Source organism: Phaenicophaeus curvirostris, chromosome 13 (genome assembly GCF_032191515.1).
Source record: "Phaenicophaeus curvirostris isolate KB17595 chromosome 13, BPBGC_Pcur_1.0, whole genome shotgun sequence".
Classification (NCBI taxonomy): domain Eukaryota; kingdom Metazoa; phylum Chordata; class Aves; order Cuculiformes; family Cuculidae; genus Phaenicophaeus; species Phaenicophaeus curvirostris.
The window spans coordinates 13,600,216-13,626,630 of NC_091404.1; the positions used below are offsets into that span (position 1 = coordinate 13,600,216).

The following is a 26,415-nucleotide window of genomic DNA, read 5'->3' on the forward strand; positions in this document are numbered from 1 at the left end:
AGGCCTGACTAAATGCCACAATCTGGCTTTTATTTGACTGTTCCTCTATTCTGCAACTATATAATTTCCTCTGCCTAACAAAACATTAAGTCATACAGCTGCTGTCAATTACTGACAAACTAATAAACAATTCAAGATGCTTTTCAATAGCATTTTTTTTCCCAGTTTCTAGAGCTGCCTGCCTTCCCAGCTAAGGTTACATCATCATTGTCTTTAATAATTTAGAGACCATCCTACTTACGCTAATGCGGTTGTCGTGTTTGGCTGTCAATTAGAACAGGAACAGTGAGCAATAAATCGCTTTTGCCGTTCTACTTATTTGCCCAAATTCTTCAATGTTAAGAGCTTAAGGTTACACTAGGCTCCTGCTTCCTTGTTTTTAAGAGGAATCAGAAGAATTATTCATGTGTTTCCAATTTTTTCCCTTCCTGTCATCCCATTCTGCTGGTTTGGCTGAGAAGCTTCATAATTTTTTAAGGGAATTGGAGAATGTGGCCTCGCTCCATGTGCACGGGCAAGGGCAAGGGGTAGGGGGTGTATGCTTGTATATGTGCAAGCACCTCTCCACCTCTCCATGGAATAATTTGACAGTGGTAGCTGTGTCAAATATATTGATCCATTTTACAAAAATAAGTGCGGAGACAGAGAGCTCTAGTTTGTGTCACTGTTTCGGGGAACCATGTGCTTATTATAGATCAGAGAAGGCACATGAAAAAGAGCTGTGATTCAGCTAAGGGTGCCAGAGGGCAAAAAGGATGGGAGGTCAGCACACAGAGAACATTGAGGAAAGCCTGAAATTATAATCAACTTGTCTTCGACACACATGTCAATAAAGGAATATGCTTTGGCTCAGAAACAGGTACTTATCGCAGTGCAGATATTAAAAGGAAAAGCATTTCAGGTTTCAAAGGGAAGTCTCTGCTTGGTGAGTTATTGCTATCTGATCATCGATAATTTGGCTGCAGAAGAAAAATGAGTGGAAGATCACACGACAATTTACTAGAAAGAAAAAAAAAGGAAAAACAAATATGGAACCATATAATTTTATTTCTGCTACCAGAACAAAAAAAACCAAAAACCATTCATTCATTACAGAAGTTAATAAGAAAAAACTTCTCAGCAATTCGTCTAATAGAATACCTTCATTCTCTGTCATTTGATTCTCACTATTACCTTCACTCTGGTTTCCCTCTATGGCCAGGCTGATAGAGCAAAATCAGATTTTAGAATGGTTTGGGTTGGAAAGGACCCCAGAGATCATCCGGTTCCAACTGGGGTGCGTGGTGCTACACAGGCTACCCGGGGTGCAAGGCACCGCGCTCGATGCACGGCGCTGCATGGGGTGAGTGGTGCAACACAAACCACCCAAGGCTCACGGCGCTGCCCCCGCTGCACGGGGCCATACAGTGGGCACGGTGCTACCCTCGGTGCACGTGGCTGCACAGGGTGCACTGTGCTACACAAGCTACCTGGGGCACATGGCGCTGCCCGTAGGGCACGTAGCCGTATGGCATGCACGGTGCTGCATGGGTTGCTTGGGGCTCATGGCGCTGCCCCCAGGGCACGTAGCCGTATGGTGTGCACAGTGCTGCATGGGTTGCTTGGGGCACGTGGCGCTGCCCCCAGGGCACCGTATGGTGTGCACGGTGCTGCATGGGTTGCTCGAGGCACATGGCGCTGCCCCCAGAGCACGTAGCTGTACGGGGTGCCCAGTTCTACCCTCGGAGCACGGGGCACATGGTGCTGCCCTGGGGCACGTAGCCATACGGGGTGCCCGCTGCTGCACAGGATGCCCGGTGCTGTGCCCGGTGTACGTAGCCACACAGGGTACACTGTGCTCCACGACCTACCTGGGGCACACAATGCTACCTCCGGGGCACGTGGGCACACAGGGTGCATGGTGCTGCCCTTGGTGCGCGGGGCGCACGGCGCTGCCCCCAGGGCACGTAGCCGTATGGCGTGCACGGTGCTGCATGGGTTGCTCGGGGCACATGGCGCTGCCCCCAGGGCACGCAGCTGTATGGCGTACACGGTGCTGCACAGGTTGCTTGGGGCACATGGCGCTGCCTGCAGAGCACGTAGCTGTACAGGGTGCCCGGTTCTACCCTCGGAGCACGGGGCACATGGCGCTGCCCCCAGGGCACGTAGCTGTACGGGGTGCACGGTGCTGCATGGGTTACACAGGGCACATGGTGCTGCCCCTGGGGCACGTAGCCATACAGGATGCCCGGTGCTGTGCCCGGTGTACGTAGCCACACAGGATACACTGTGCTCCAAGAGTTACCCGGTGCGCACGATGCTACCTCCGGGGCACGTGGGCACACGGGCTGCACGGTGCTGCCCCCGGGGCACGTAGCCGCAGAGGATGCACGGTGCTGCCCTTGGTGCGTGGGGCGCACGGCGCTGCCCCCAGGGCACGTAGCCGTACGGAGTGCACGCTGCTGCACGGGGTGCCCGGTGCTGCACCCAGCGCATGCAGCCGCACAGCGTGCACCGTAAGCTACTCGGGGCGCACGGTGCCGCCCTCGGTGGACGGAGCCGCACGGTGCCCACGGCGCCGCCCCCGGGCCACGTGGCCGCGCGGGGTGCACGCCGCTCCCCTCGGCGCACGGCGCTCGCCTCCCCGGGTCACGTGGCCGCGCGGGGCACACGCGCCACCCGCCGCCCCGCCCCGTGACGTCACCGGCCGGGCGAAGCCCCGCCCCCCGCGCGCCGCCCGCACTTCCGCCCGGCGGTTGGGGAGGGGGGGGCGCGGCCGCTCTCGCGAGACGCGCGCGCCTCCCCGCCCCGCCCTCCGCAGCGCTGCCGGCGGCCGCGCCCGGCCCGGCGCCGCCATGGCCTCCGACAGCGACACCGAGGAGTTCTACGACGCGCCCGAGGACGTGCACCTGGCGGGCGCCTCCCCCGCGCCGTGAGTCGCCCCCCCCCCTCCCGCCCCTCGGCGCGGCCCGGGCCCGCCTTCTCCTCCCGCGGGCCGGCGGGCGGCCGAGCGAACCGCGGGGGCGCGGGCGGGGCAGGAACCGGGGTGTTCTCGCTGTGCTTTCTCAGGGGGGCGGCGGTGGTTGTGACCCCGGTGAGCCCGTGTCCGCCTCCCCGGGACGGGCGGCGCGGGGCTGTTGGAAAAGGCGCTCGGGGCGCGTCCCCGGGATGCGCTGGAGCGGCGGGTTTGTGAGGAGAAGGGAGGGAGCGCGCTCCTCTAGCAACAGGCTGGGTATCGCCGCTCCTGGAGCGGCCCCGGCCCTGCCGGCCTCGGGCTCTAGTGGCCTCGCTTGGATGCTGCTCATGGTTCTCTGCAGTCAAGTTCAAACAGCGTTTTGTGATGTAGATTCCCGGTGCTGTTACCCCTAAACTGACCGTGTTCCTGTGCTGTTGATGTTAGCCAAAACCACTCCCTCTTTTTAAATTGTAAATATCTCTTTCCGTTTGTGTGCTGAGCAGGTTATGGCTTGTGTTGTACTTTTTTTCATGGTGTCTGGACCAAACCTCTCCATTATTTGAGCCTGCAGGATGAGGTTTTGTGTAGCTTTGTTCAAAGAGCGATAAGATATGGATTGCGGGTTCCATCCATTTGAAGCTTTAATAATTGACTAAGGGCTTGTTTTAATCTGTGTGGCAGTGGTCGCTGAATGCCTAGAACAAAGGAAAAACTAGGTCTCTTCTCCTTACCCGCACATCCTGTATCAAAGCTTTTCTGAACTTAGCTTTTTTCATAGGCTGGTGAAAAGCATGTCTTGGCAGACAGCTCTGTGAGATGTGGTAAACCAAGTTAACAGCTCTTGTGCTGAAACGAGGTTTTCCTCCAGTTCCTTACCTTGCTCTGGCACCATTGATCATCAAACTCTCCTATGAGTTGCTTCAACTTAAAGTAATTGCAAACTGGCAACAGCAAAAGCTATTAAATAAGTTAAAATAGCTGGAACTTAGCAGAGTGAGGACAGGAGAAGGTGAAGGTATGGGATTGGTGTAGCTAGCAACCACAGGCAGGAAAGGAGAATCAGACCTTTTGGTAGGAGTGAGCTTTTAAATCTGGCCAACTGCACATCCTACCTTTTATTTGATAGTGATAATGCCATATAACCTGACTTTGCAGGTTTCCCCTGTATCAAGTCCTGTATCTAAGCAGGACTTGATAATATGAAATTACTCACTAGAAATTAAAATGGAAGATGCTTTTAATTTTTCTATTATTCTTCCATAGCTTGTAAGGATGCATCACTGATTCAAGCTAATAGAACTCTGTCAGCTTGAGTAAGGTAAGGAGGGCTTAGTTTGCAATACAGATACTGAATTTATGCTTCAGTCTGCTATTGAATCTTCTAACAGTAGGAGAGTACTTTCTCTAAATAAGCTTTGAGATTTTTCAAGAGCTAGTTTCATCTCTACATTGGGCTCTTCTTGGAAACAGGCTTGTAGATTGTAGTTTTGAGACCCGTGCATGTGTAATGGGACACACACACAAAAGGAAAAAGCAAAACCTTCTCATGGGAGAAAACTGTAAACAAGTGCTTACTGCTCTCTGCAGTTCGAGGCATTTCCTTATGCATTCAGTGTCCTGATGATCAGCAAAACCACTTGGGAAACCTTTTTGGCAGCATATGCTGTAGCCAGTTTTTAGCAAAGCGATGTAGCTGTATTTGCCCTCATTAAAAATGTGGGGTTTGTAGTTTCCTGTCTTGAGTTCCATGTGTTTAATCACTGCTAATAAAGAAATTCTGAAAGTAGAGACAACTGTTCATGTAAACTTTCTCACTTCTTTGCTATTTTTCTGCTGTAGATCTTGCCTTTTGTATTTAAATTGACTTCTGACAGGATGTGTGGAGAGTGGCCTTGTGTTCAGTAACTAGGTCGCAAACAATGGCTTTTTCTATATGATTTCTAACCCCTAGAAAAATTATGTGGCTGCCTGTGTGGACCGGTCACTGGAGGTATTTGTTGTGTAGCCAGAGGAGGGGAGAGGTAGTGTGGCAGCAGGTGCCCTTCTTTAAGCTCTGTCATTCTGCTTTCAAAAGACTACAACCACGGAAAACATTTAGAATAAAACTCTGAAATTTAGAGGAATGAACCATACCGTGAAAGAGGATGTCAGTTTTGAGAGAAGGAAAATACGAAGTAAGGCAAGCTTAGATGCAGGCATGTGACAGACTCTTATATTTTATTTATAAGAAAAATGATCCACCCACTCTGAAATCAAGAACTGCCAAACCTTATAGTTCAAACATCATATGCCTAACAGTACAGGGCAAGTTTGTTCCTAGTGTACTCATATTCTAAAAATTATTATGAGAAAACTAAAAGGCCCTGGATTCAAGAGATGGTGTCGGTAATGAGAAATATCCTCTGGTACCTTAATTTAAACTTGAATTTAGCTTCAGTAGTCTGATCTATAAGTTGCTTTAATGCTTTTCTTGAAGAATCGAGTTTTCTTCTATGTAGGAAGCTAGATGATGTTAAATTGTGCCCTGTAGACACATGGGACGTGCTTAGTGCAACTTTTTTGTTCATTTATATTTTAGCCAACATGCAAAACTGATCTTGGCAGCAAACATAGGGAGTGCAGGGTGTTAGTTATGTCGTTATAGTGACTTGCAACACTGTGGACAAGTTTCTGCATTCCGAGTTAGCTCAAGTTCCCAAACACTTTCCAAGAGCAGCCCAAACAGTGCGTTTTAGTCATGAATCTTTGTGGTTTTGAAAGTGTGGACTGCCACGGAGAGCTGCAGCAAGAATAATTGTAGCTTCCAGGCCTGCTGTAGGTTAGAGGGAGGAACACATCGTGTGCAAGCTGAAGGACAGCGGTAAACAGAGTTACTGAGCTGACTGTTGAACCTGTATGTTCTGTACAGCGTGCTGCTGCTATTCCTGCACTTTAAACCTCTTTCATCTGCCTGTTAGCACATCTGCTTTGTAACAGTGTACATCCTCCAGGAAAGCAGACAGTGCAGTTCTGGGATTTTACCAAGGCCACTCATTCATATAATTGTGAGGGGTTTTTTTTTAAGATCTAAATGTTTTCTGTCACAAAACTTAGCACGTTGAAAATGTGAAGCATAGTTCAACTAGTTACTGGGTGGGAGCTACCTGATAGTGGGAATGGCAGCTTCCTATAGTCTGGTAGGTATTAGGATGAATTTGACAGCTGAATAAATACAAACCAAAAAAAGTTCTTCATAATGTTATTTGACTTGCAGATTAACCAGACACCTGGCTATGTTTATGCAGGCAAAATGGGATTTTTCTTGAAATTTTGTTTTATCTTTGTAGAGAGCCTTGAACCTCTCATTTGTTAAACTCCTTTAACAGTGGTATCATGTAAGAAAACTTAAGTTAGAAGTTTTTGTGAAAAACAGTCTGTAAGATCTCTTGTTACCAATTTTGAAATCGCAGTATTTACTAAACAATCACACTAGACAACAAAATTAAGGTTTTTTAGCGTTACATTTTCTGTGGCATATGTCAGTCTTCATGTTTTACCTGCCAACCCTCTAAAGCTACAGATCAGTGTTTGTTCACTGGATTGATCTTCATAAATCTTTCCAGGCAGTTTTAGCACTATATATACTTTCTAAAAAAATGCAAGCATTTTGGATACTGTGTCCATAACCTAGTGGCCCTTAAGTAAAACTGGGAAGTGGAGGACACTGGGAACTTCAGGTTGTTGCGAAGGCAAGACCGTTACAGAGTAATGTTGAGCTAGAAGAGACTTAAGTTACCAAATTTAGTCTGTGATTGACTTTGTCTTTATAAATGTAATGGCATATAAACAGCAACTAATCACTACTAAAGGAGTGACAGTGCTTATAAACACATAGCTTGGTCTCAGGCAAGCCACTAAACTTACTTGCCTGTGAACTGTTATGAAAGTAGTGTTATTGCCAAATAGTTGTGGAAGCTTTGCAATGTTTTAAAAACATGTAATGTCAATGATAAAGCTTCACCTTAAAATAAGATGTGTATGTGTGTTTTATCAGCACTATGATATATTATGCACTCGCTAGCTCTGCAACCTTTATCACTTGAGCAGCTTTTTTCCCAAGGTATTGAGTAAAGCACGAGAGTGGTAAATAACATCTGTTTTAGCTTGAGCATGGTTTTTTCCACAAAACTTAATTGGCCAAAGAAGTCTGAAAGGGTACCATTGTCTTTTGAACCTTATGTTTTATGTTACCAGTACAGGAATGATTTGCTTATACCAGAATAGAAAACTAAAGTATCTATTTGCAGTTGAGGGATTTGCATTTTATTTAGGTTGTAAAGTCCAGGCAGTGCCTTGTATGGTAGGACCCTACACCTTGCTGAAGCCCAGGTGTTACTGTTGTAATTATATATTTCATTGCTAAAGTTATCTGGTGGATTTAGAGAATTGACATATATTTCTGCCACTATTTATAATGAAATCCAAGAGTTGATAGTGGAACTGAAAATGTTTCAGTAACCAGCACTTCAACGCAGGCTGTGGCCTTTCCTGGCAGTGTATATTGGGAGAAGAAAGATGTGTTTGTTTTACAGGTCAAAATACTTGTTTTGTTCTTTTTTGTGCATTGGAGTCAGTGCCTTCTGGGAGCATTATGCCTCAAAACACTGTTATAGATACTCTGCATCTTAAGGGTCGGTATCTAGACAGAAGCATCAAGATTTAAGGTATTAGTTACAAATTATACAGTCTTGATATATCAAGCCACTGTACTTTCTTGTTTATTGAACTCTGCTATATAAATATTATCTTTTCGTTTTGTGATTAGGTGATTTCAGGTAGTAGAGAGAAGAACTGAAATTATTAAGGATGAAATGGAAATAACTTTTTTTTTCAGAAGGCATTGTCCCTTGACACCATTGTTTTGGAGGCAGGAGGTGCAAATTAGCCTGAGATCTCCATATTTGTCTGTATTGCTCTGCACAAGACAATACGCAAAGTTGTTGAGTGTCACTGACCTTGGTAGCCAGCTGGGATGCTTCTGTGGTCCAGGTAGTCGTTCATTTGATAGTAAGCTTTTAAGGAAGTAACTGGGAACTTGGTCTATGCTTGTGACTGACAAACTAATAGGATAATAGAAGAGCCCACATGTAAAGGGACCTCGAAAGATCATCTGGCTCAACCTTTCACCTTCTTCATATGATTAAGATCCTGTAGTCAGAGTAAGCAGCGTGACTCAATATTTAAATATCTTCTAGAATTCTGAAAGTCTTGTGGAAAATGAAAGTTCAGAATATAGTAAGAGTTGACTGTTCGCTGATTGGATTCAGTGGTGACCTGAGGAGAAGTAATTAGTTGATACCATTCCCCTAAGATACCTTGTTCGTGTAATTAGTGAAATGAGAGGTTATGTGTGAGTGGATGTTAATGCAAGTTCACTGTTTCAGAGTACACATTCTGGAAAGTAGTGCAAAGCTGGTTCCCTCTTGGTTTAATGTGAATACTTACATTTATACTGAGCATCATGATTAGAAACAAGACCTCATGTTTACCGGGGAGGCTGAAGGGCAGAATGGCTGTGCTAGAGTTGACCCTACAGGTTAGGATTCAGGCACTTCATTTGCAAGTTACTAGAGGTTGGGGTTGTACTTCAGCTTTCTGAGAGTTTTGATTTCTTTGATGTCCACTCTGTGCTTCCTGTACATGCTAATTTTGAATACTCTGTAGTGCAAAATGTTTTTAAACGTGTACTTGGAGTAGCATCAGTTTATAAGAAAAGAGTGGTAGAAATATGATTTCTAGATTCTGCTGCGAAACTTTCAGGAATTGTAGAAGTTGTGGATCTGTGTGTTGTAGACAGTTGGGAACTTTATTTGGACCCTTTTAAGTAAAGGAGTGGTATGTGAAACATTCATTTCGTCGCATGTCTAAAAGTATCGAGTATACGTTCACTGGGCAGGAAGATGCTACTATGGTTTAATATGAAGAGATCTTTTTTTTTTTTTCCTTGTACCTGAATCTGTTTTCTCTTTCTAACAGGTCACCAGTGAAACTTGGATCCCATGCATTAAAAGTGAGTTTCTTCTTAAAATCAATCAAATGCTTGTTGACAAACAGTGCTGAATTCTACCTCAAGTAGGTGTGCTGCAGTAGTCCTAACATCTGCACAGGGGTGAAATTGTAGGCTTGCCTTGTAGGTAGCAATTGTGCTTATGTCTTTTGAAGTTTTCACTTTACTTTCATTTAGGGTACGTTAACATGTCTTGAAGCTAATTTTATTCTGAAATGTATACGTGCAATATGATTGAGCTCTGCTTAATTACTAGACTATCCTCTTTCAAGTGAGTTGTGATTATTAAGCAAGTCCCTGCAGCCTTGGGTTTTGGTCTTGATTTATATGAAATAGTTGGCTATGTTCTCTTCTGTCTTAAAAATAAGAAAAATCTTAGTGTTTGTACTTCGAAAGCCTTCCCTCTAGGTTATGTGATGATAAAACACTATATTTAGCATAATGAGACAGCATTGCCACTTCCCACGCAGGTAATTGGTATGCTGCATCTGTGCATAGTGACATTGCAGCTGAATCTGGCACACGTTAGATAGGCAAGGAGTTGGAACCTTGTACAAATAACACTGTCCTCCTGGTCTCAGAAGGGCCAAAGGCCATGCAGTGCAACACGTTTACATAAAATAAGAAGACTTGACGTTTTGTCCACGAAGTGTTGGGAAATCATAGTGAAAATAGTGTGTCTGATTTATCATTAGCACTCTGCTCTCAATCAGTGACCTTTTTACAGTGATGCCATACCTTACCTCTTACAGAAGAGACATTTACCCTCTATTTTGCGTTCTGTTTAATGTCCCTTTAATGATTAAGTATTACATGTGTAAGCCTTTCAAAAATGTCACTCTAGCATTCTGACTAAATGCAGTCAATGAACTTCAAAACTAACTTTATTGTCTTGTTGACTGAATTATTAGCTATGAAGTTCTGTATGTTGCTTGTCCAGTTCTTAATTTTTTTACATATCTTGCTAAGTAACTTGTTCAAAGCTAAGTCTTTGAAGGTAGAAGGTGTACTTCTCTGCTTATCAGTTGAGTGAATGTTGTGACTAATGGTATAGTTTGTCTTGGAATGGGTAAGAAATATTTCCTGAGTCCAAAGTTTAACAGGTGTGTGAGTTATATGTCAATAGAATTAGAAATTAATAGAGCGGGCTTCTGTAGGCACTGGTTACACTTCAGTATTAAAGTCGTCATACCATTGAAGATAGATTTTAGTAATAAAGCAAAGTAGAACTTGCATTTAGACTAGAAAAACTTTGTGGAAGGAGGGGGAGGGAGTAGAGAGGGGAAAAAAAAATTCTGTAATTGCAGCTGTCTCTGCAGATGTCGTTTCTTAAGGTCAGAGCTCTTCTTAAAGATGGATGTCTACAAGAGTTGTGAATTTTTTGCAAACATTGTATTATGTGAACATGCTATAAGATTCATTTTGATTAGCCAAGTGTCTAAAAATAGTTTAAGGAGGAAAGCTTCTACTATATGTTGTGATAATACAGTTCTTGCATCCTTTTCCAGCAGCTGGTGTGTTTTCCTTGCTGCAGATGTGTATGTTTCTCTAAACAGGCTTTCTCTCTGTTTATGGTGGTGTGGAATACCCTTCATGTGTACTGTGCATTACTGTTCAAACATCTGTCTGGCTGCAGTACGGTGTGAAAATGTAGCAGAGTTCTTGACCTTTATGGTATTTAATTCATTGTAGCTATGTTTTTGCTTCATTATGGTACTGAAGGACTTGCTACTATCATCTTATCCCCTTTTTTTTTCCCATAGGATACAGACAGCAAGCTGCACAAAACTGGAAATGAAGCCTTTGTGCAAGAAATGAAACAAGATGATTCAAAAGAGGTTAGTTAAATTTGGTTTGCACTTCTAGCATCACGCTACAAATATTAAATAATTTAATAATCAGTCTTCATGCTAAGCTGATATAGGTTAGACTTTGCTAATGTTAAGAATGTCCATCTAAAGGGTAAATATGCTTTCTAAAAACATATTTAGGATTGTACAGTTTTGAATTATTTGTTTAATTTACAGGATTGTATTTAGCAGTGCGTGAGAACTCAGAAAAGTGAATAGCTCTTGTTTTCAAACTTTCTTTCAAAGTATGTTAAAGAGAAATGGAAATTAGTCAGTTTGTTTTATTTTTCTATTATGCCTATTTCTGCACCTAGGTCTCCAGAATTTTTAAGCAAAATATATTTTGTATACAAAGCAACTCTTCAGTGGAAGAGTTCTTGTGGATGTTGTACAGACTGATTGGTAAGTGTACCCTAGAAGTGCCTTCTATTTAACCACGGAATGGTTTTGGCATTGGTTTTCAGATCATTGACAGTATTATAGAAGAAAGCCAGAAGGCACAACAACTGGATGATGATTCTTTAGCTTCTAGAGGAAAAGAAATGACTGTTGCAACTTCAGATGCAAATGCTTGGATTTCTGGAGCGGATGTTATTGGTAGTATTCCAGAAGTATTAGCTGCTAAGGTGTCATTACAAGAAGACCCTGGAGAATCAGTGTATCAGAGTGTGTGTAAGGACACTGAATTGGTGTCGGGGAAGCTTTTGTTTACTTCTGAGCAACAGGAAACTTGTGAACTAACAAAAGTACCAAATGCAACTGACCATAAAATTGATGAAACTGAAGCACAAGAAGAAACATCAAAAAAGGAGGACACAACAGACAAGAAAGAGGCAAATACTTTAGAGCAAGTAGCTTCAGATTTATCTACCAAAGACCTTTGTACAGCAGAAGAAATGCCTCCAGCAAAACCGCCAAGGCAGCTTACAGTAGAACCTGATATAGTTGCTAGCACAAAGAAGCCTGTCCCAGCACGACCACCACCTCCAACAAATGTTCCTCCTCCAAGACCACCACCCCCTGCACGGCCAGCTCCACCGCCCCGGAAGAAGAAGAGCGAACTGGATTTTGAAGTGCAGAAACCTGGTTTAGAAGGCAAGTGTTCTATTTTAGATGACTTCAGTTACATACATGCTTACTATTTTTGTGTTTTGAGTGAAGAGTCATTCAGTCTTGTGATTTCAGTTTAGTTAACATCTGAATGAGCAACAAAAAATTTTTCAACGATCTCATCTTATAGTGGAGAGACACCTTTACATTACAAGTGTTCCTAATTCATTCTTTCTTGTAAACTAACACTTCCTGCCAAAATAGTTACTTCTGTAGCAAGGAGAAGTTGCCTCACCAATACAGAAACTAAGAGAAGTTACATGCTTCAAATTAAATGCATGCCTTCTGTATTTGCATAGAAGTAAAAGTCAAGATGTAGACTGAGGTCTCATGAAAACGAGTAGTCCTAGGTTATTGCGGAAAAGACTAAAATAAATTGTTAATAAAACTTGGGAGGACTAGGTGTGAAATTGTTCCTGTGCCTCCAACTGAATGTGAAATATGTAATTGATAAGGCAGATTTATTGGCAGTTGATGTTTAGAAGGTCAAACTTATCAGAAAGGGTGTTCAGGATGCTAGGATTCTAACAATCTCTAGACTGTATATGGCAAGTTTTGTGCTCTTTTTAATATGAATCTCTTTTCAGTTTCTCGGGAGAACTTTACAGCTGGTGGTCTTTTAACTCCAAGTACAATGACAGAAGGCATGCCCAAAGATTCTCAGCCTTCTTTGGATTTGGCGAGTGCAACTAGCGGAGATAAAATCGTCACTGCACAGGTATCGGGAAATAAAGATTTTAAGTTCAATAACTGTAACATGTTCTATCACTTTAGCGTTACACTAGAAATCATGTGTTCTGTCTGCAAAATTTCAGGAAAATGGGAAAGCAGCTGATGGCCAAACAAGTAATGAAGTGCTTGGACCACAGAGACCCAGGTCTGATTCTGGAAGAGAGCTCACGGATGAGGTATTAATGAATGTGGTCTGCACATGGTACATTCTTATGTTTGCTTTTCCAATCTGTCAAGGGAATTGGAGTAATCACACGCCACTCTCTGTGGTCTGAACCACAGTATGCTGTGACCAGGGGCACAAACAGGAGCGATAGTGTGCTGGCTTTGTGCACCAAAACACTTCCCTGTGTCATATGTAGTATTAGTGTTTGAAAGTATGAACTGTAGTAGATCTGAAATGCTATGAGTTTCTTTGTAGCTATGCAGACGTTTTATAAGGTTTCAATGTTAGGGAACACCAGCAAACTTGACGTTTTGTTATGTATCTGAAAGGGGAAGGAGTCAGCAACAGGAGAATGATTTTCCTTATGTTAAGAAGTAGTTTCTTCAGTTAATAACTTCCATTAATCCCAATTATGTTATCGAGTTGCTGCCATTTTTTGTGTTTATCTACATACAGCTTTTTTTGCTGTTGCTAAACAGATGTACGATCATCAACACGTCATGAGGTGCTCAAAAACCCCTTTTCCTTTGTGTATTAGTAGTTAAGTCTAAATGCTTTTTCTTTGGAGATAAAGGTTGTCTTTGGCTAAATCTAAGCTACAGGTGTTAGAATATCTGAAAGGTAAAGACTTAGAAATCTTTTCATTACATAATATGTTTGATATTGGCACAGCAGTGGCTGATATCTGTACAGCTGCACTTCTGATTTATGAAGCTGAAGCTTGTGGTGACATGTAGTTGTCCATCTGTGTCTAGTGGTTGATGTTTGCACTAACACACTAAAGGCAATTTTAACTTAAACTTAGTCTTTGTAAAATAAATATATAGTGAGCTACAGAATTTCCCATTAAGATCAGATGATTTATACTTTGCTCTAGGTTTTGGAGTCTAATCAAGTCATCTTGATTTCACATCTTATTTTTTCCGTAGGAAATTCTAGCAAGTGTAATGATAAAAAACCTTGACACAGGTGAAGAAATACCCCTGAGTTTGGCAGAAGAAAAGTTGCCAACAGGCATTAATCCCCTGACTTTGCATATCATGAGGCGAACTAAAGAATATGTCAGGTATGAATGACGATAACTTTCGGCTCTTTCTGATACTGTTCTGTCATAGTTTTTGCATACATGGAGGGAGCTCTTATGCAAGTAAACCAGAGTCCCAATACATCTGTCTGACTAATTCCTGGTTCTCTATGAACTAGGCTGTTTATTGAATTCTTTCAAGTTGACTAAAAGTTTGATACTGCTGGAATTTGACAGGCAAGTATTTGACAGGATATGAAAATCCACCTGGACAGCACTTAACACTTGGATGTGTTAAATGTTGTCATTTCTATATTGAATTAAACACAATTGATGTTCAAGTACTATGTTATTCATGCTACCACCTCCTGTAGCTTTTTCAGTGTTTAATTTAGTAGACATTGGTATGATGAAGATTTGTGGTCATCAGTATAGCTGATAGGTTTTCCTATCCTCAGCAGGGCTTTAGACCCTTTTAATATTGAAAGCTGAGTCTTTTTGTAAACTTTGATAGAAAAATACAGTTTCTTAATGATTAGGAAATTGTGTTGGTATAGATTTCTTTTTCAAAGACTTAAATTTGTGACTTACACATTAGACAATTTTAGGGTGGTGGTTTGTTTTTTTTTTTACATTGCTATATTGTAATTGAAAACTCACTTCTGTGCAATAGTACTCTTCTGTGTACCAAGTTATGTTTCAGAACTAGCTAGTATTGATTTCTTCTATGGAAAGCAAGGTGGCATTTTACCAGTTCGTGGTAACATAATGTATTTTGTCTGCTCTCAGCTTTCAAAGCATCACAAAAAGCTCCAAATTTTGAATTTGTGGAAGGGAGTAATCTGTCTTTGGCATCTGGAGTGTGTATACAATTTCACTATCAAGATGCCTAAGAACTGAAAGATCTTTTTCACTACGTAATTAACATCATGTCCATGCATTTCCAATGTGTTACCTAAAGGGTGAATCCTAAAATGCAGGTCGTACTTTAATGATGTTTCATTCAATTTAGATTCACTATGATTTTGTGCTAAACAATCACTTCTGTATTTTCTAGTAATGATGCAGCACAGTCTGATGACGAAGACAAAATGCAGACACAGCAAACAGATTCTGATGGAGGGAGGTTAAAGCAAAAAACGTAAGTTGTTGTTTCGTGTCCCTGTAAAGAAAAGGCAGGTTTTGTTTTACTAAGCTGAAGTCCCTTGTGACTTCTGAACAACTTACCTTTGAAGTACAAGTAATATCTGCTCTGCAGTTGAATTTATTGTGACTGCTGGCAGGGTAAATGCTTATTTTAAGAAGCAGTAATGGGAAGCAATAATATTGCGTTTCAAGTCAAAACTGCGGATTCATAATTAGAAAAATGAGAATTTTCCAGTGTTATGTATTTAAAAAGTTCCCTTGCTTTTTAAGGACCCAGCTGAAAAAATTCCTTGGCAAATCTGTAAAGCGAGCAAAGCACCTTGCTGAAGAATATGGCGAACGTGCTGTAAATAAAGTTAAGAGTGTTCGAGATGAAGGTCAGTGACACTGACTTTTTACAGTTGTTTTTTTAATAGGATAGTCTGTTTATCATTGGACTTCTAGGAGTCAAAGCTATCTGAGGGGCTTATACTGCTGTGCTCTTGCTACTGACATGGCTTTTTAGAGTTAAAGCTTATAGCTTAGTCGGCATTCTGAGACTAGCAAGTTATAGGGATGAACTCTTGTAAAGTAGTAGTGGAGAGATCTTTTCAGCTGAACCAATTGAATACTATAATTTTTCTTGAAATCTGTCTGGATATCAAAATGTAAACATTTTGGAAAGTTACTCCAGCAGAGGTAGAAGTTGGGGTTGTCTTCATTACCTTAGTAAAATCATATCGGTTTCTGATAACCAGTGCCACCATTAGAATTCTTATGTAGCTTGAACTCCTATTACATTTACCAACTAAAGAAATGTATTCTCCTCTTCTTGTTTGATCAGTTTTTTTTTCAGACAGACTTCTAGTACTGCAGTAAGTAAATCCAACCACAGCCTGAGATATAAGTGCCATGGAACTGCTGCACTTTAGCATCTCTTGTGTTGCCACTGGCTGTTTGCACTAGCTCTTTTACAATTCTTACGCTTCATGGGCAAATCACCAGGCCGTTTCAGCATATTCAGTCAGAAGAAACCAATGCAATGAAGTGGATGATTTTCAGCAAGCATTAAACTGACAGAAATCACTTACTGCAGGTTCTGCTGAATGCAAGACTCAGTGCAATGAAAGAGGCAGAACAAAAATTAGTATCAGCTCTTATTTTGAGTGTTCAGAGTTTAGGTTCACTGCAACCTAAACTTAGTGTAGATGTATTTTTGGACCTTGATGTAACTGTTCTTATTTTGCTTTAAGATCTTAATATTGACTGTAAAAATTTGCTAATGCAAGACTAATCTGCTTCCAAGAAGTATTGACAATTGCTTACTAGTAGATTAAATGTGTGCTGTGATGTGTACTGCTGAATTTGTGTTCTTCTTAGTCTTCCATACAGATCAAGATGATCCCTCATCCAGTGATGATGAAGGGATGCCATATACAAGACCAGTTAAGTTCAAAGCAGCACATGGCTTCAAGGGACCCTATGATTTTGAACAAATTAAAGTTGTTCAGGATCTCAGTGGAGAGCATATGGTAGGTCTCTCAAATTTCACCTGTGATTTTGTGTAATGTGTTCAGCCCAAGATTCAACTTTTAGTTTTCATCTACTTTGTGGCCTTTAGAGAGGACTGTCAGGTTTATTCTTCTTGAAGAGCAGTTTCATTTTGGAAAATAATTTTCTGGCAAGAAATGAAATTTTGGCTGGTTTGATGAGATCTTCAGAAAAAGTGTTCTGTAGATCCTCAGTAGATATTCATCTTCTTATTTTGACAGGGTGCTGTTTGGACAATGAAATTCTCTCACTGCGGTCGATTACTTGCATCTGCAGGACAGGACAACGTAGTAAGAATATGGGTTTTAAAGAATGCTTTTGACTATTTCAATAACATGCGAATGAAGTACAACACAGAAGGTATCTTTCTGTGCATTCCTAGAGCTCTAAAACACTAGAAATCCTAGTTCTTTGGTGACTTAAAGTTGACCATGATGTTTCTGCCTGTGTTCTAGGCCGTGTCTCTCCCTCCCCGTCTCAAGAGAGTCTGAATTCTTCGAAGTCTGATACTGACACAGGGGTATGTTCACTGGATGTTGGCAGAGGAAGAGGTGGGGTGGTTGCCTTGTTCAGTAATGCTGGATCTTCATTGTTGCTTCATCCAAACATATTAAAGAGCTTCTGGCCTGTGTCTGAGGCATGAACAAACTGTCTTCACCAATAGACATCTTCAGTCAAATCCTGTTACCCCAAGTTAGAATTTCTGTTGTGCTTTTGTTCCAAAAGCTTATCTTAAGATTTCTGCTTAAATAGCTGTCAAGCTTATGTCGTTAAATAAAAACTGTACGGAAAATGTAGACCTCTTAATTTTGGAATTTTAAGATGATGTTTCACAGCTGATTGTTTTTGAAATTTACTTGTGTTGTTTATCAGTTCTTCAAATTGTTAATGACTGTACTTTTTGTAGCAGTAATTGTTTTATTTTTAATTCTTCCAGCTAATATTTTCTCCTGTTTCTGTACACTTCTCTGATAGATTTGCAGTGGAGTTGATGAAGACCCAGATGATAAAAATGCCCCATTTCGTCAGCGACCGTTTTGCAAATACAAAGGGCATACAGCAGATCTTCTTGATCTCTCGTGGTCTAAAGTAAGGCACCTTAATACAGACGACACAGCTGTCCTGTATTTTCATTATTTTTGATTGCCGTTGGAACCATACACCTAAACGATATGAGAGTATCTTTGAAGTTAAGAGAAAAGGTTTATAAAGACAGCCCTTATTTCCAACTGAAGTAGTTGGGATAAAATTAACAAAGTTCTTGGGCTCTTCTAATTAAAAGTCTCTTAAAAAATTAAAATCAAGCTAGTAACAATTACAACTTTGTATTTAATAGTGGAGTTAAGTTGTTTAGAGTGGAAGGAATTACCACTTAACTGTATGATTTCTAATGTATGGTATTATTGCTTTTCTTATCTTCAGTATGCTTCACTGCTTTTATGCAGTGTACCATTTTTGAAGTTGCTGAAAATATACAAATATCTTAAAATTAGAAAATTACCTTGTGTTTAACTTTCAAAATGTTTCATGTAAAGCTTTTTCAGTTAAATATCCACATTGGAATACAGCTGTAATTTTATGACCACTGTGTGGCTGAAGGATCCTGGGCACAAATGGCTTTCACCCTTTCTCTGAAGCCTGGTGTGCTGTTTCTTCTCTGGATATTTCAACTACTCTCAAGTTAACGTTTCCATTGAAATTCTTGCAGAATTTTATTTGTTACTGAGCATCAGTGGAAGCACCAGTCAGTAATGATAATTTGGGTAAAACATTTAATATGAAAAGATAAAAATGTTGAATTTCATGGCAACAGAGAAGTTGGTAATATTTTATGAATCAGATTGCTTCTGGATTTCCTGTTACTCATGTGTCTATTAATAACCACAGAATTCTTGTATTTCACAGAATTACTTCTTGCTTTCTTCTTCTATGGACAAAACTGTCAGATTATGGCATATATCAAGAAGAGAATGTCTTTGCTGTTTCCAGCACATAGACTTTGTCACTGCTATAGCGTTCCATCCAAGGGTAAGTATAATTGCTCTTTCTCCTACAGAGGCAAAATTAGGAAATACAAGAGCTCTCCCCCTTTATTTTCAAATAATAATAGTAATTATAATTTTAAAAAAATACTTTGTGCATTGCAAAAATGTCCTCATTGGATGATATTCCAAAACCTGAAGTGTTCTTAGCTTTAAGTTCTTCACTGACCTTCACAAGGAATGTTCATGTGTTTTATTTTAAGCAGTTGTAGGCATGATGTGGAAAGTGAATTGTGTGTAACATCTCAGCTGATATAGTTTTGAGTAACTTTATGAAAAGTCAGAATTTCCAACGAGAGATGTTGTGGTTAAATATTGTTGGAAAAAAATCATAAGGAGAAAGAATAAATTATCTAGAGACCACAAAATCATTGGGAATTTTTAAAACTTTACAGGCTATAACCCTGAATAGCCTAATCAAACTTTTGAGGCTGTACTTGCTTTGAGCTGGGGAGGTGGATCAGAGACCTCCACAGATTCCTTCTAATCTGTCTTATTTGATGATTTCTAAAAAAGACTGATAAAGCTTCCTAATATCAAAACTCAAGCAGAAGAAAATAGTTTTTCAATGTTCCCTGAACATCCGTAACTAGTAGATATCTCGGGAACTCTGAAAGGAGATTTCAGCTCCTGACAAGGTTAGTGTTTTTCTAACTTATGTTGAGAGGGTAAAAATTAACTGTGGTAACAACACACAATTTCCTGACTGTAGGTGACTGCATGTGTGTAAGCTTGTCAAAAATCTGCAAGAAATGTTGTCTTTTCAGCCTTCTTAAACATTATTATCAACTCCTCTGGGAGCTCTTATTTGGGAGGTTCTGGAGAGAAGCTGTTTGGGAATGGGGCAGAAAAGTTTTGAAGAAATCAGAGCATACTTGTAGCACTCAGAGGTTAATGTAGTTTGTCTTCTCAGGATGACAGGTACTTCTTAAGTGGTTCATTGGATGGGAAGCTCCGACTCTGGAACATTCCTGACAAAAAAGTGGCATTATGGAATGAAGTAGATGGGCAGACAAAATTGATTACAGCTGCAAACTTCTGTCAGAATGGCAAATACGCAGTCATAGGCACGTATGATGGAAGATGCATCTTCTATGACACAGAGGTAGGAAGTTTTTGAGACTCTGTTTTTTTCATGTTAAATAACAAATGGATTTCAAAGTTATGCTTATGTAAATATCAAGAAACAAACTTAGAACTTGAAGCAAACTAAGTTTTTACGCATTTCAAATCAGGATAAATGTCAATATCTTTTCAGCACTTGAAATACCATACACAAATACACGTGCGTTCTACCAGAGGCCGAAATAGAGTTGGAAGAAAGATTACTGGCATTGAACCCTTGCCTGGAGAGAATAAGGTACTGTGTTTCAGTGCAGCTTTTGTTTGGTATGGGAGGCTGATACTTACATCTAGTGCTTAGCAAATTTGTGCTATGTCTTTAAAGTCACTGACTTAACTCGGAAGCCTTTTAGCAGTACTCAAATGAGCACTACTCTTGCCTGATTTAGACTAATAGAGTACTAAATAGTGGTAAAATAGTATTTTTTTTATTATTATTTACGTTATGCTTTGGCCAGTGTAAGGTTGATTAAAGTGCTTACAGATGACTTTCAGTGAAAAGTTCGTTGGCATAACTAACCTGTCTTGAATTTCACATTCACTTGGAAATACACTTCATACAGAAGCTGAAAAAATGCTGAAAGCTTAGGTACTTGTACCCAAGTAAGTGTCCTGTGCTGTTTAGAATCTCCTTTTGTTTGGCTTCAGTCTAAACTGAAGCCTTCTATTGAAAGGGTCAAATTCTCATCATGCAAAAAACCATGGTATTGAGTATTAAAGTCATAATCTAAAGCTGAAGAGTTTCTCATTTGCATACAAAGTTTCAGAAGTGATGAGTGGTCAACAGCTGGCTCTATTACAGTAGCAGATCACCAGCTGTTATCACCTATTAGTATGTTTAAGCTTCTGATCTGAAATATGTGAAGAGGAAGCAAACTCATATTAAGCAAGAGAAAAGTCCAGTTTGCTTGTAAGTAGTAGATAGTATCCTCTGGATGGTGCTTTGTGATTGATAGGTCACAACTCTTTAGAAATTCATCTCACTGGAACAACTGTTCTGCTATGTTATAGCGGAATGTGTTCCAAAACAATTTTTGCAAGTTGATAACTGTGCTTTGAGCCCAGATTTTACTTTAGTAAAGAGAATCTGTTCTGGTTCAGACCGGTCAGGATGATCTTGATAGTGAAGTTGTCCTGCCCATTGACAGAAAACTGGAAAGAAAAAGGTTTGGGGGCTAAATCTTGTTCTGCTGCCGTGTTACATTTTTCATTGAAAGAACAGGAATTCTGACTGTTTGAATGAACTCTTCTTCTTGGGCATGCTAATGGTTTCCACTTCTAAATTTTGTTTCTTTATTTCATTTCTAGATACTAGTGACATCAAATGATTCCAGAATCAGATTGTATGACCTAAGAGATCTCTCTTTATCTATGAAATACAAAGGTTACGTCAACAGTAGCAGCCAAATCAAAGCCAGCTTTAGGTAAGACGGTGTTGTTGGATTGGGGAAGTAGTGTGGCTGAAGTACAGAGGCTTTTGTTTGAAAAACAGCCTCTGAAATGTCACTTGGCTAGGATTACAAAGGTAACTGAAAGCTCTGTTTAGGAGTGAGAAAGCTGCCTAAGGTCAGGGAGACTCTGTGAACGAGTGAGACCTTTTGTATTAATAGTATCATGCATGTCCATTACTGTTGCTGTAAATGCAGGTACTGTGCTAGAACTGGTGGGATTGGAATACCGCATCTTTTCTCTCCTCGGTGATAAGTAGCTTTTATTTCCTTAATTTTGTCAGACATTGTTGGAGATGTGTTGGTTGACCAACTGTTGTTTGAGGCTGTTGGTCACTGCCTGTGGATCGTCACTGTCTGGAAACTGACAGTTTGGTTTTTCCTCTGTACTGGCTTTTCTGAGTTTGAGTGTATTACCGTGACTGTCATGGAAGTACTGGTTTTAGAGTTAGTAAAAGAGAGGAAGTAGAAGGCAAATTTGTTCTGTTCCCTCTGAGTCTTGCAGAAGCCAAAGGGGAAAAATGCTTGGGTATGTTTAACCTGTGTGTCTGAACAGAGAAGAGCAGCAGTGCTTAAGGAATAATGTGAAGTTTGATCGTGATTGTCAGTTATTGACCTTTGAAAGCATCTTTAAGGCTGGCTTAGTATTTCACAGAATGGCCAAGGTTGCAAGGGACCTCTGGAGGTCATCCTGTCCACCCCACTGTTCAAGAGTAATTTCCTAAATTAAGTCAACTCTACTTACAGGGCTGTAGCATAGTTAGTGTTAGAGTTTAGATATGTGACATACTCATGCAGTAAGCAAATTAAAAGTAAGTACTTGAGTTTGATTTGCAGGTACTGTTTTGTCAGAGTGCATTATGCAGTCATCTGGTTAGTAGCTTTTCATCTTCCACCTATGTAGGTTTCTTTTTGCCCCTGATTGTATTGTAAACAATTCCTGTTACACAGTCTTGGGTGTGCATACAGGTTCCAAGCTCAAACAGATGCAAATCGTACTTAAATTATGCCATTTTCTTTGTTGCTGAGTATTGCTGTTAGACTAACCCTCTTCTGTATTGGAAGCTGTGAGAGAACAGGTGTTGTGCGCTCTTCATTAGAACTCCTCTTTCTTCTGCTTGCATCAGGAAGCTTGCATGCATGTTCATTGAGGACTGTATCTTTTTTTGAGCTGCATTCACTAAAATAAAGGTTCAGTTTGAATTGTGAACTTAGCCCGATTGCACTCGTAAAGCTGTAGGTCACCTGGAGAGTTATTGTAAGGGTTGCTTGAACAGTTAAGTAATGTTTTGCTATCTTTGAATCTTTAGCCATGACTTTACCTACATTGTAAGTGGTTCAGAAGATAAATATGTTTATATTTGGAGTACATACCATGACTTGAGCAAGTTTACTTCTGTAAGAAGAGACCGTAATGACTTCTGGGAAGGCATTAAAGGTAAAAACCACCTTTTGATCTTTGTTTTATTGAAGCTCATATGATATAAAAATAATTTTTGATCTTCTGTTTTTTATTTGCTCAGCAGTGCTTTCATTTAGTTTGAACAAAGTACTAGCAAGATGCATTGTAATTGGTAGATTTTCAGTAAGTGGACTCTGCCCGAAAACCCTGTCCACAGGAAACTTTCTACAGATGCATGATTGGGATGGCAAGAGACAGAGTACTTTGTCCAGCTTCACTAAGAAATTCTGAATAAATGTAATCTTCCCTTTTGGAACATGGTTGTATAAGTGTAGTAATCGAAATAACTATCAACCCTTAGATCTTTTATGGAAAAGTGGCTTTGAAAACATGCAAACTTTTTTTCTTTCATGGCAGGATTTAAAAAAAACAAACAAAAAGCAACTATCATATACATACAAGCAGTTTGGAGGGAACGTGGGACCATGTTTTGGAGCTCTTGCCAATTAGTTTTGGGCACTTACAGGAATTTCTGAGATCCCTAAGCTTATAAAAGGATGGCAATTGCTCCTTGAATTATGAGCTTACCTTGTGCACTAGCACTGAGGTTCTTGGGTGTTTACTAAAATCTCTGCCTGCTATTCTTGTAAAAATAACAACTCCTTGAAACACGGTAATCAAAGTTGAATTATCTTTTTGAAGCACACAATGCAGTGGTCACATCTGCGATTTTTGCTCCCAATCCTGGTTTGATGGTATCACTGGAAACTTCTGAAAAGCAAGAAGCTGAAAGTAAGGGAGAAGATTCTGAAACGTCAGACACTATACCCTCTGGTAGGTGTTTAAGATGAGCTCTGCTTAATACCATGATCTCAGGAGGAAAAGATTATAAAGAATACCTTCAGTTTGGGAGGGAGGTTTCTTGGTATCAAAAGCCCTTGCAGTGGCATGGTTATATTCCTACCTTAGCAGTTGAACATTTTGGCAGCTGTTGCACTCTTTAAAACCTGGGAGGATATGAAGTGAGTGGCATAGCTCTTGTCCTGTGCACTTTAGGATGGGTTTTACACATAAGCTGTTACTGTATCTACATAGAACGAAAAAGACTCTCTCCTAGAAATGCAGGTGTTGCTTGAAGTATTGGCTGGATAACAGGAATGTGATAGAGGATAGAGGAAGAAGGGTGTCACAGAGACAGCTTATATTTTAATGAGAGCTTGATTTTTAGTTTTATTTTTTAATGAACTAACAACTTATTCTCCTTCCTTATTAAGGAGCTTTGAAGATGGATCACACGGAAGTGCTGTTATCAGCTGACTTTACAGGAGCCATCAAAGTCTTCATTAACAAAAAGAAAAATGTATCTTAGTTGTTTTGCAACTGACAGCATAAAGCTATGGTACTGTGGGATTAAAATTCCATAAATAATGCGGGCAAAAGCAGAGTATCTAATATAATAATGTTACAGGCTGATTTATTTTTAAATCATCATTTTAAGGCTACTCAGATATTGGATCTTTGGAAAGCAGTGTCTACCTATTAACACCTGGGCTTGTAGAATAGAAAGGAATGTGTAAGAATAATCCTGCCAAACATGAGACTTTGAACTTTCTAAGAACAGTTGTTTTGCAACGTAATTGTGAACCTGCACAGGTTTCTGCACGAAAATGTATTCAGACATGTGTGTGCCTTTTGGTTACATGCACTAATTTGAACATATATCGAAAGGATTTTGGTGGTATTTGTGGCCACTAGATGTCAGGAATGGCAATGGGAAGAGAAGGTTTGGAGGTACAGCTGGAAAAATGCTGAGTGATCTTATATGATCTTTGCACAAAATTCCATTTGAGAAAGATCTTGAATTTGTAGTAGCTATTGTTCAGAATTTTAAGTTATCCAAGTTTTTGATGGGTCAGCAACCATATGTAAATGTTTTTATAAATTTCTCCACTTCAGGACGTGAAAATTTTTTTGTTGTCTTTTAATTGTTGTGGACTTTAGATTCCTTTCTTGTGTATAATTTTTTGCACACTGGAGCACAATACTTGTGTAAAGAATCCTCTCATTCCTTGTTCACAGGCACCAGGATATATTCACCTTCCAGATAAAATTAAGCTGCATTAGAAAGTTCTTATATTTTACAACTATGTAAAATAAACTGTTTACATTTTTTAAGCATTGTAGCTTAAAGTTTTAAGTTCTTCTTGTTTGTTTAGTGCCACTGAATTTTGAAAGTCTTTGTAAATATACATATAAAACACCTATGAAGTAACATTTTGGGCATCATAACCCATGAAATGTTATTGATGGTCAAGTGTTTAAGAGAACAGATATGTCATTAAACTTGGTCACACACTTGGAAATTGTTGATTCTTTTCCATTTTGGTTTATAAATTTACCTTTTGTCTAAGTAATTTTTACCTGTTTGTCAGATCATTGGTGCCGCATGCACTTTTGTTAACTTTTGAGTTATAGAATTATGTTCAGCTGACATGCTTGGAATGAGTTTGACTCATATTTGAAAGTACCCATATAGATGAAACAAGCTAAATTCTCAAGAATGTTTTGTTACTTTGAGCTCCACTGGAGTGACAGAAGTGAGGAGGTAACACAAGAAGACATTTTGTTTGTGACTCTAAAAATTAGTTTCTGTAATAGGTTATTTATGTAGAAGACAGTAATTGACTGTGATTCCTGTGAGTTGATCCCCAGGATTCCTGTCAGTTTGCTTATAACTTAAATATCAATTGCAAAAACTAATAATGAATAAGAGTAGGAGGGAGCACTTGCTATAAAGTGGAGAATGGGTCCTAGCCCAGCTTTTCCAAGTGATCAAAGACCTGGCTCCTGTCAACATAGTGTTTAATGCTTGTTTAGGACTGAGAGGGCTTCAGGAGGGATGCTGCAGCATTAATGGCATATATCTTGGCAGGTTGTTTTTCATGTTCTAAACAACTTTCTCCTCTGTAACCTCTTTATGATCTGAATGGTTTGGGGTTTTTGAAGATTTCAACATGACTGCTTTGTAGACCCGAGTTGAATTGTAGTTTCTCCTTACAGCTGTAAGAAACTCTATTAACAACAGGTCTGACACAACTCAAAGCATTCAAGTGACAATAAAAAAAGGCTATTGTTTTTCATTATCCAGGATCTTGCCCAGGCAGTAAACAGAGCAGATCTTGAGGAAGGTGTTTGACTTCCATATATCTTGATATTTAGCTTTTAGCACTCTCTGTTTTGGAGCCCCTCTGCAGGGATCTTGTATTCTTTTTGGGTTTTTCTCCAGCTAACTGTGCTGCATGTTTTTAACGTTCAGAAATCAGTGCCTCTTTCCCTCTCCTTCCAAAAGTTGCATCAGTTAAGTGGTACTCCAGTCTGAGCAGTGTTGAATCCTGTCTCATCTCATCCACATTTTAAGGAGTGTCTGGTACCTTACACGACTGGGTTCTGCTTTTGTCTAGAGCCTCCAAGTTCTCCTTGCAGGTGAATGTTAAGTTGCAGGTAAACATCAGTCACTCTGAGTCTGTTTTCTTCAGTCTTCACTGTGTGTATTTCAAGTAGTGTCCTTGCACTGGGAAGTGATGTTCCCTTGAACGCAAGCAAAGCATTGGTGAAGGTCTGTTAAAATAAAACACTTCCTCTTGTGCTGGAGAGTTCCTCTCTGGACTGTTTCTTCCAAGGGCCTACTTAACCTTTTGTTCTTTAACAGAAGTTGTTGACATCCATGTAATCAAAATTCTGTTTACAGAATATGATTGAAAATTCCTAGGAGGCAGAAGTGAGGAATTGCCATTGTAGAGGACCTTGGTACAGGAAATGTATGAACTAACTCAGTCAATCCCCAAGAATCAATAAAATTAAC

The 26,415-nt window shown here is 40.2% G+C and overlaps 1 protein-coding gene across 1 annotated transcript; it reads left to right on the top strand.

Moving 5' to 3' along the window:
• The first annotated feature begins 2,774 nt into the window (after window positions 1-2,774).
• WDR44 (WD repeat domain 44) lies at window positions 2,775-24,916 on the top strand. The gene is made up of 20 exons (XM_069868082.1): window positions 2,775-2,911; window positions 8,951-8,984; window positions 10,745-10,819; window positions 11,296-11,926; window positions 12,529-12,659; window positions 12,757-12,849; window positions 13,769-13,905; window positions 14,921-15,004; window positions 15,280-15,386; window positions 16,369-16,520; window positions 16,761-16,899; window positions 16,995-17,059; window positions 17,515-17,628; window positions 18,445-18,567; window positions 19,495-19,686; window positions 19,840-19,941; window positions 21,012-21,127; window positions 22,462-22,589; window positions 23,256-23,387; window positions 23,828-24,916. The coding sequence occupies exons 1-20, from the start codon at window positions 2,835-2,837 to the stop codon at window positions 23,920-23,922; spliced, it is 2,727 nt and encodes a 908-aa protein (XP_069724183.1). The 5' UTR covers window positions 2,775-2,834; the 3' UTR covers window positions 23,923-24,916.
• The last annotated feature ends 1,499 nt before the right edge of the window (window positions 24,917-26,415 follow it).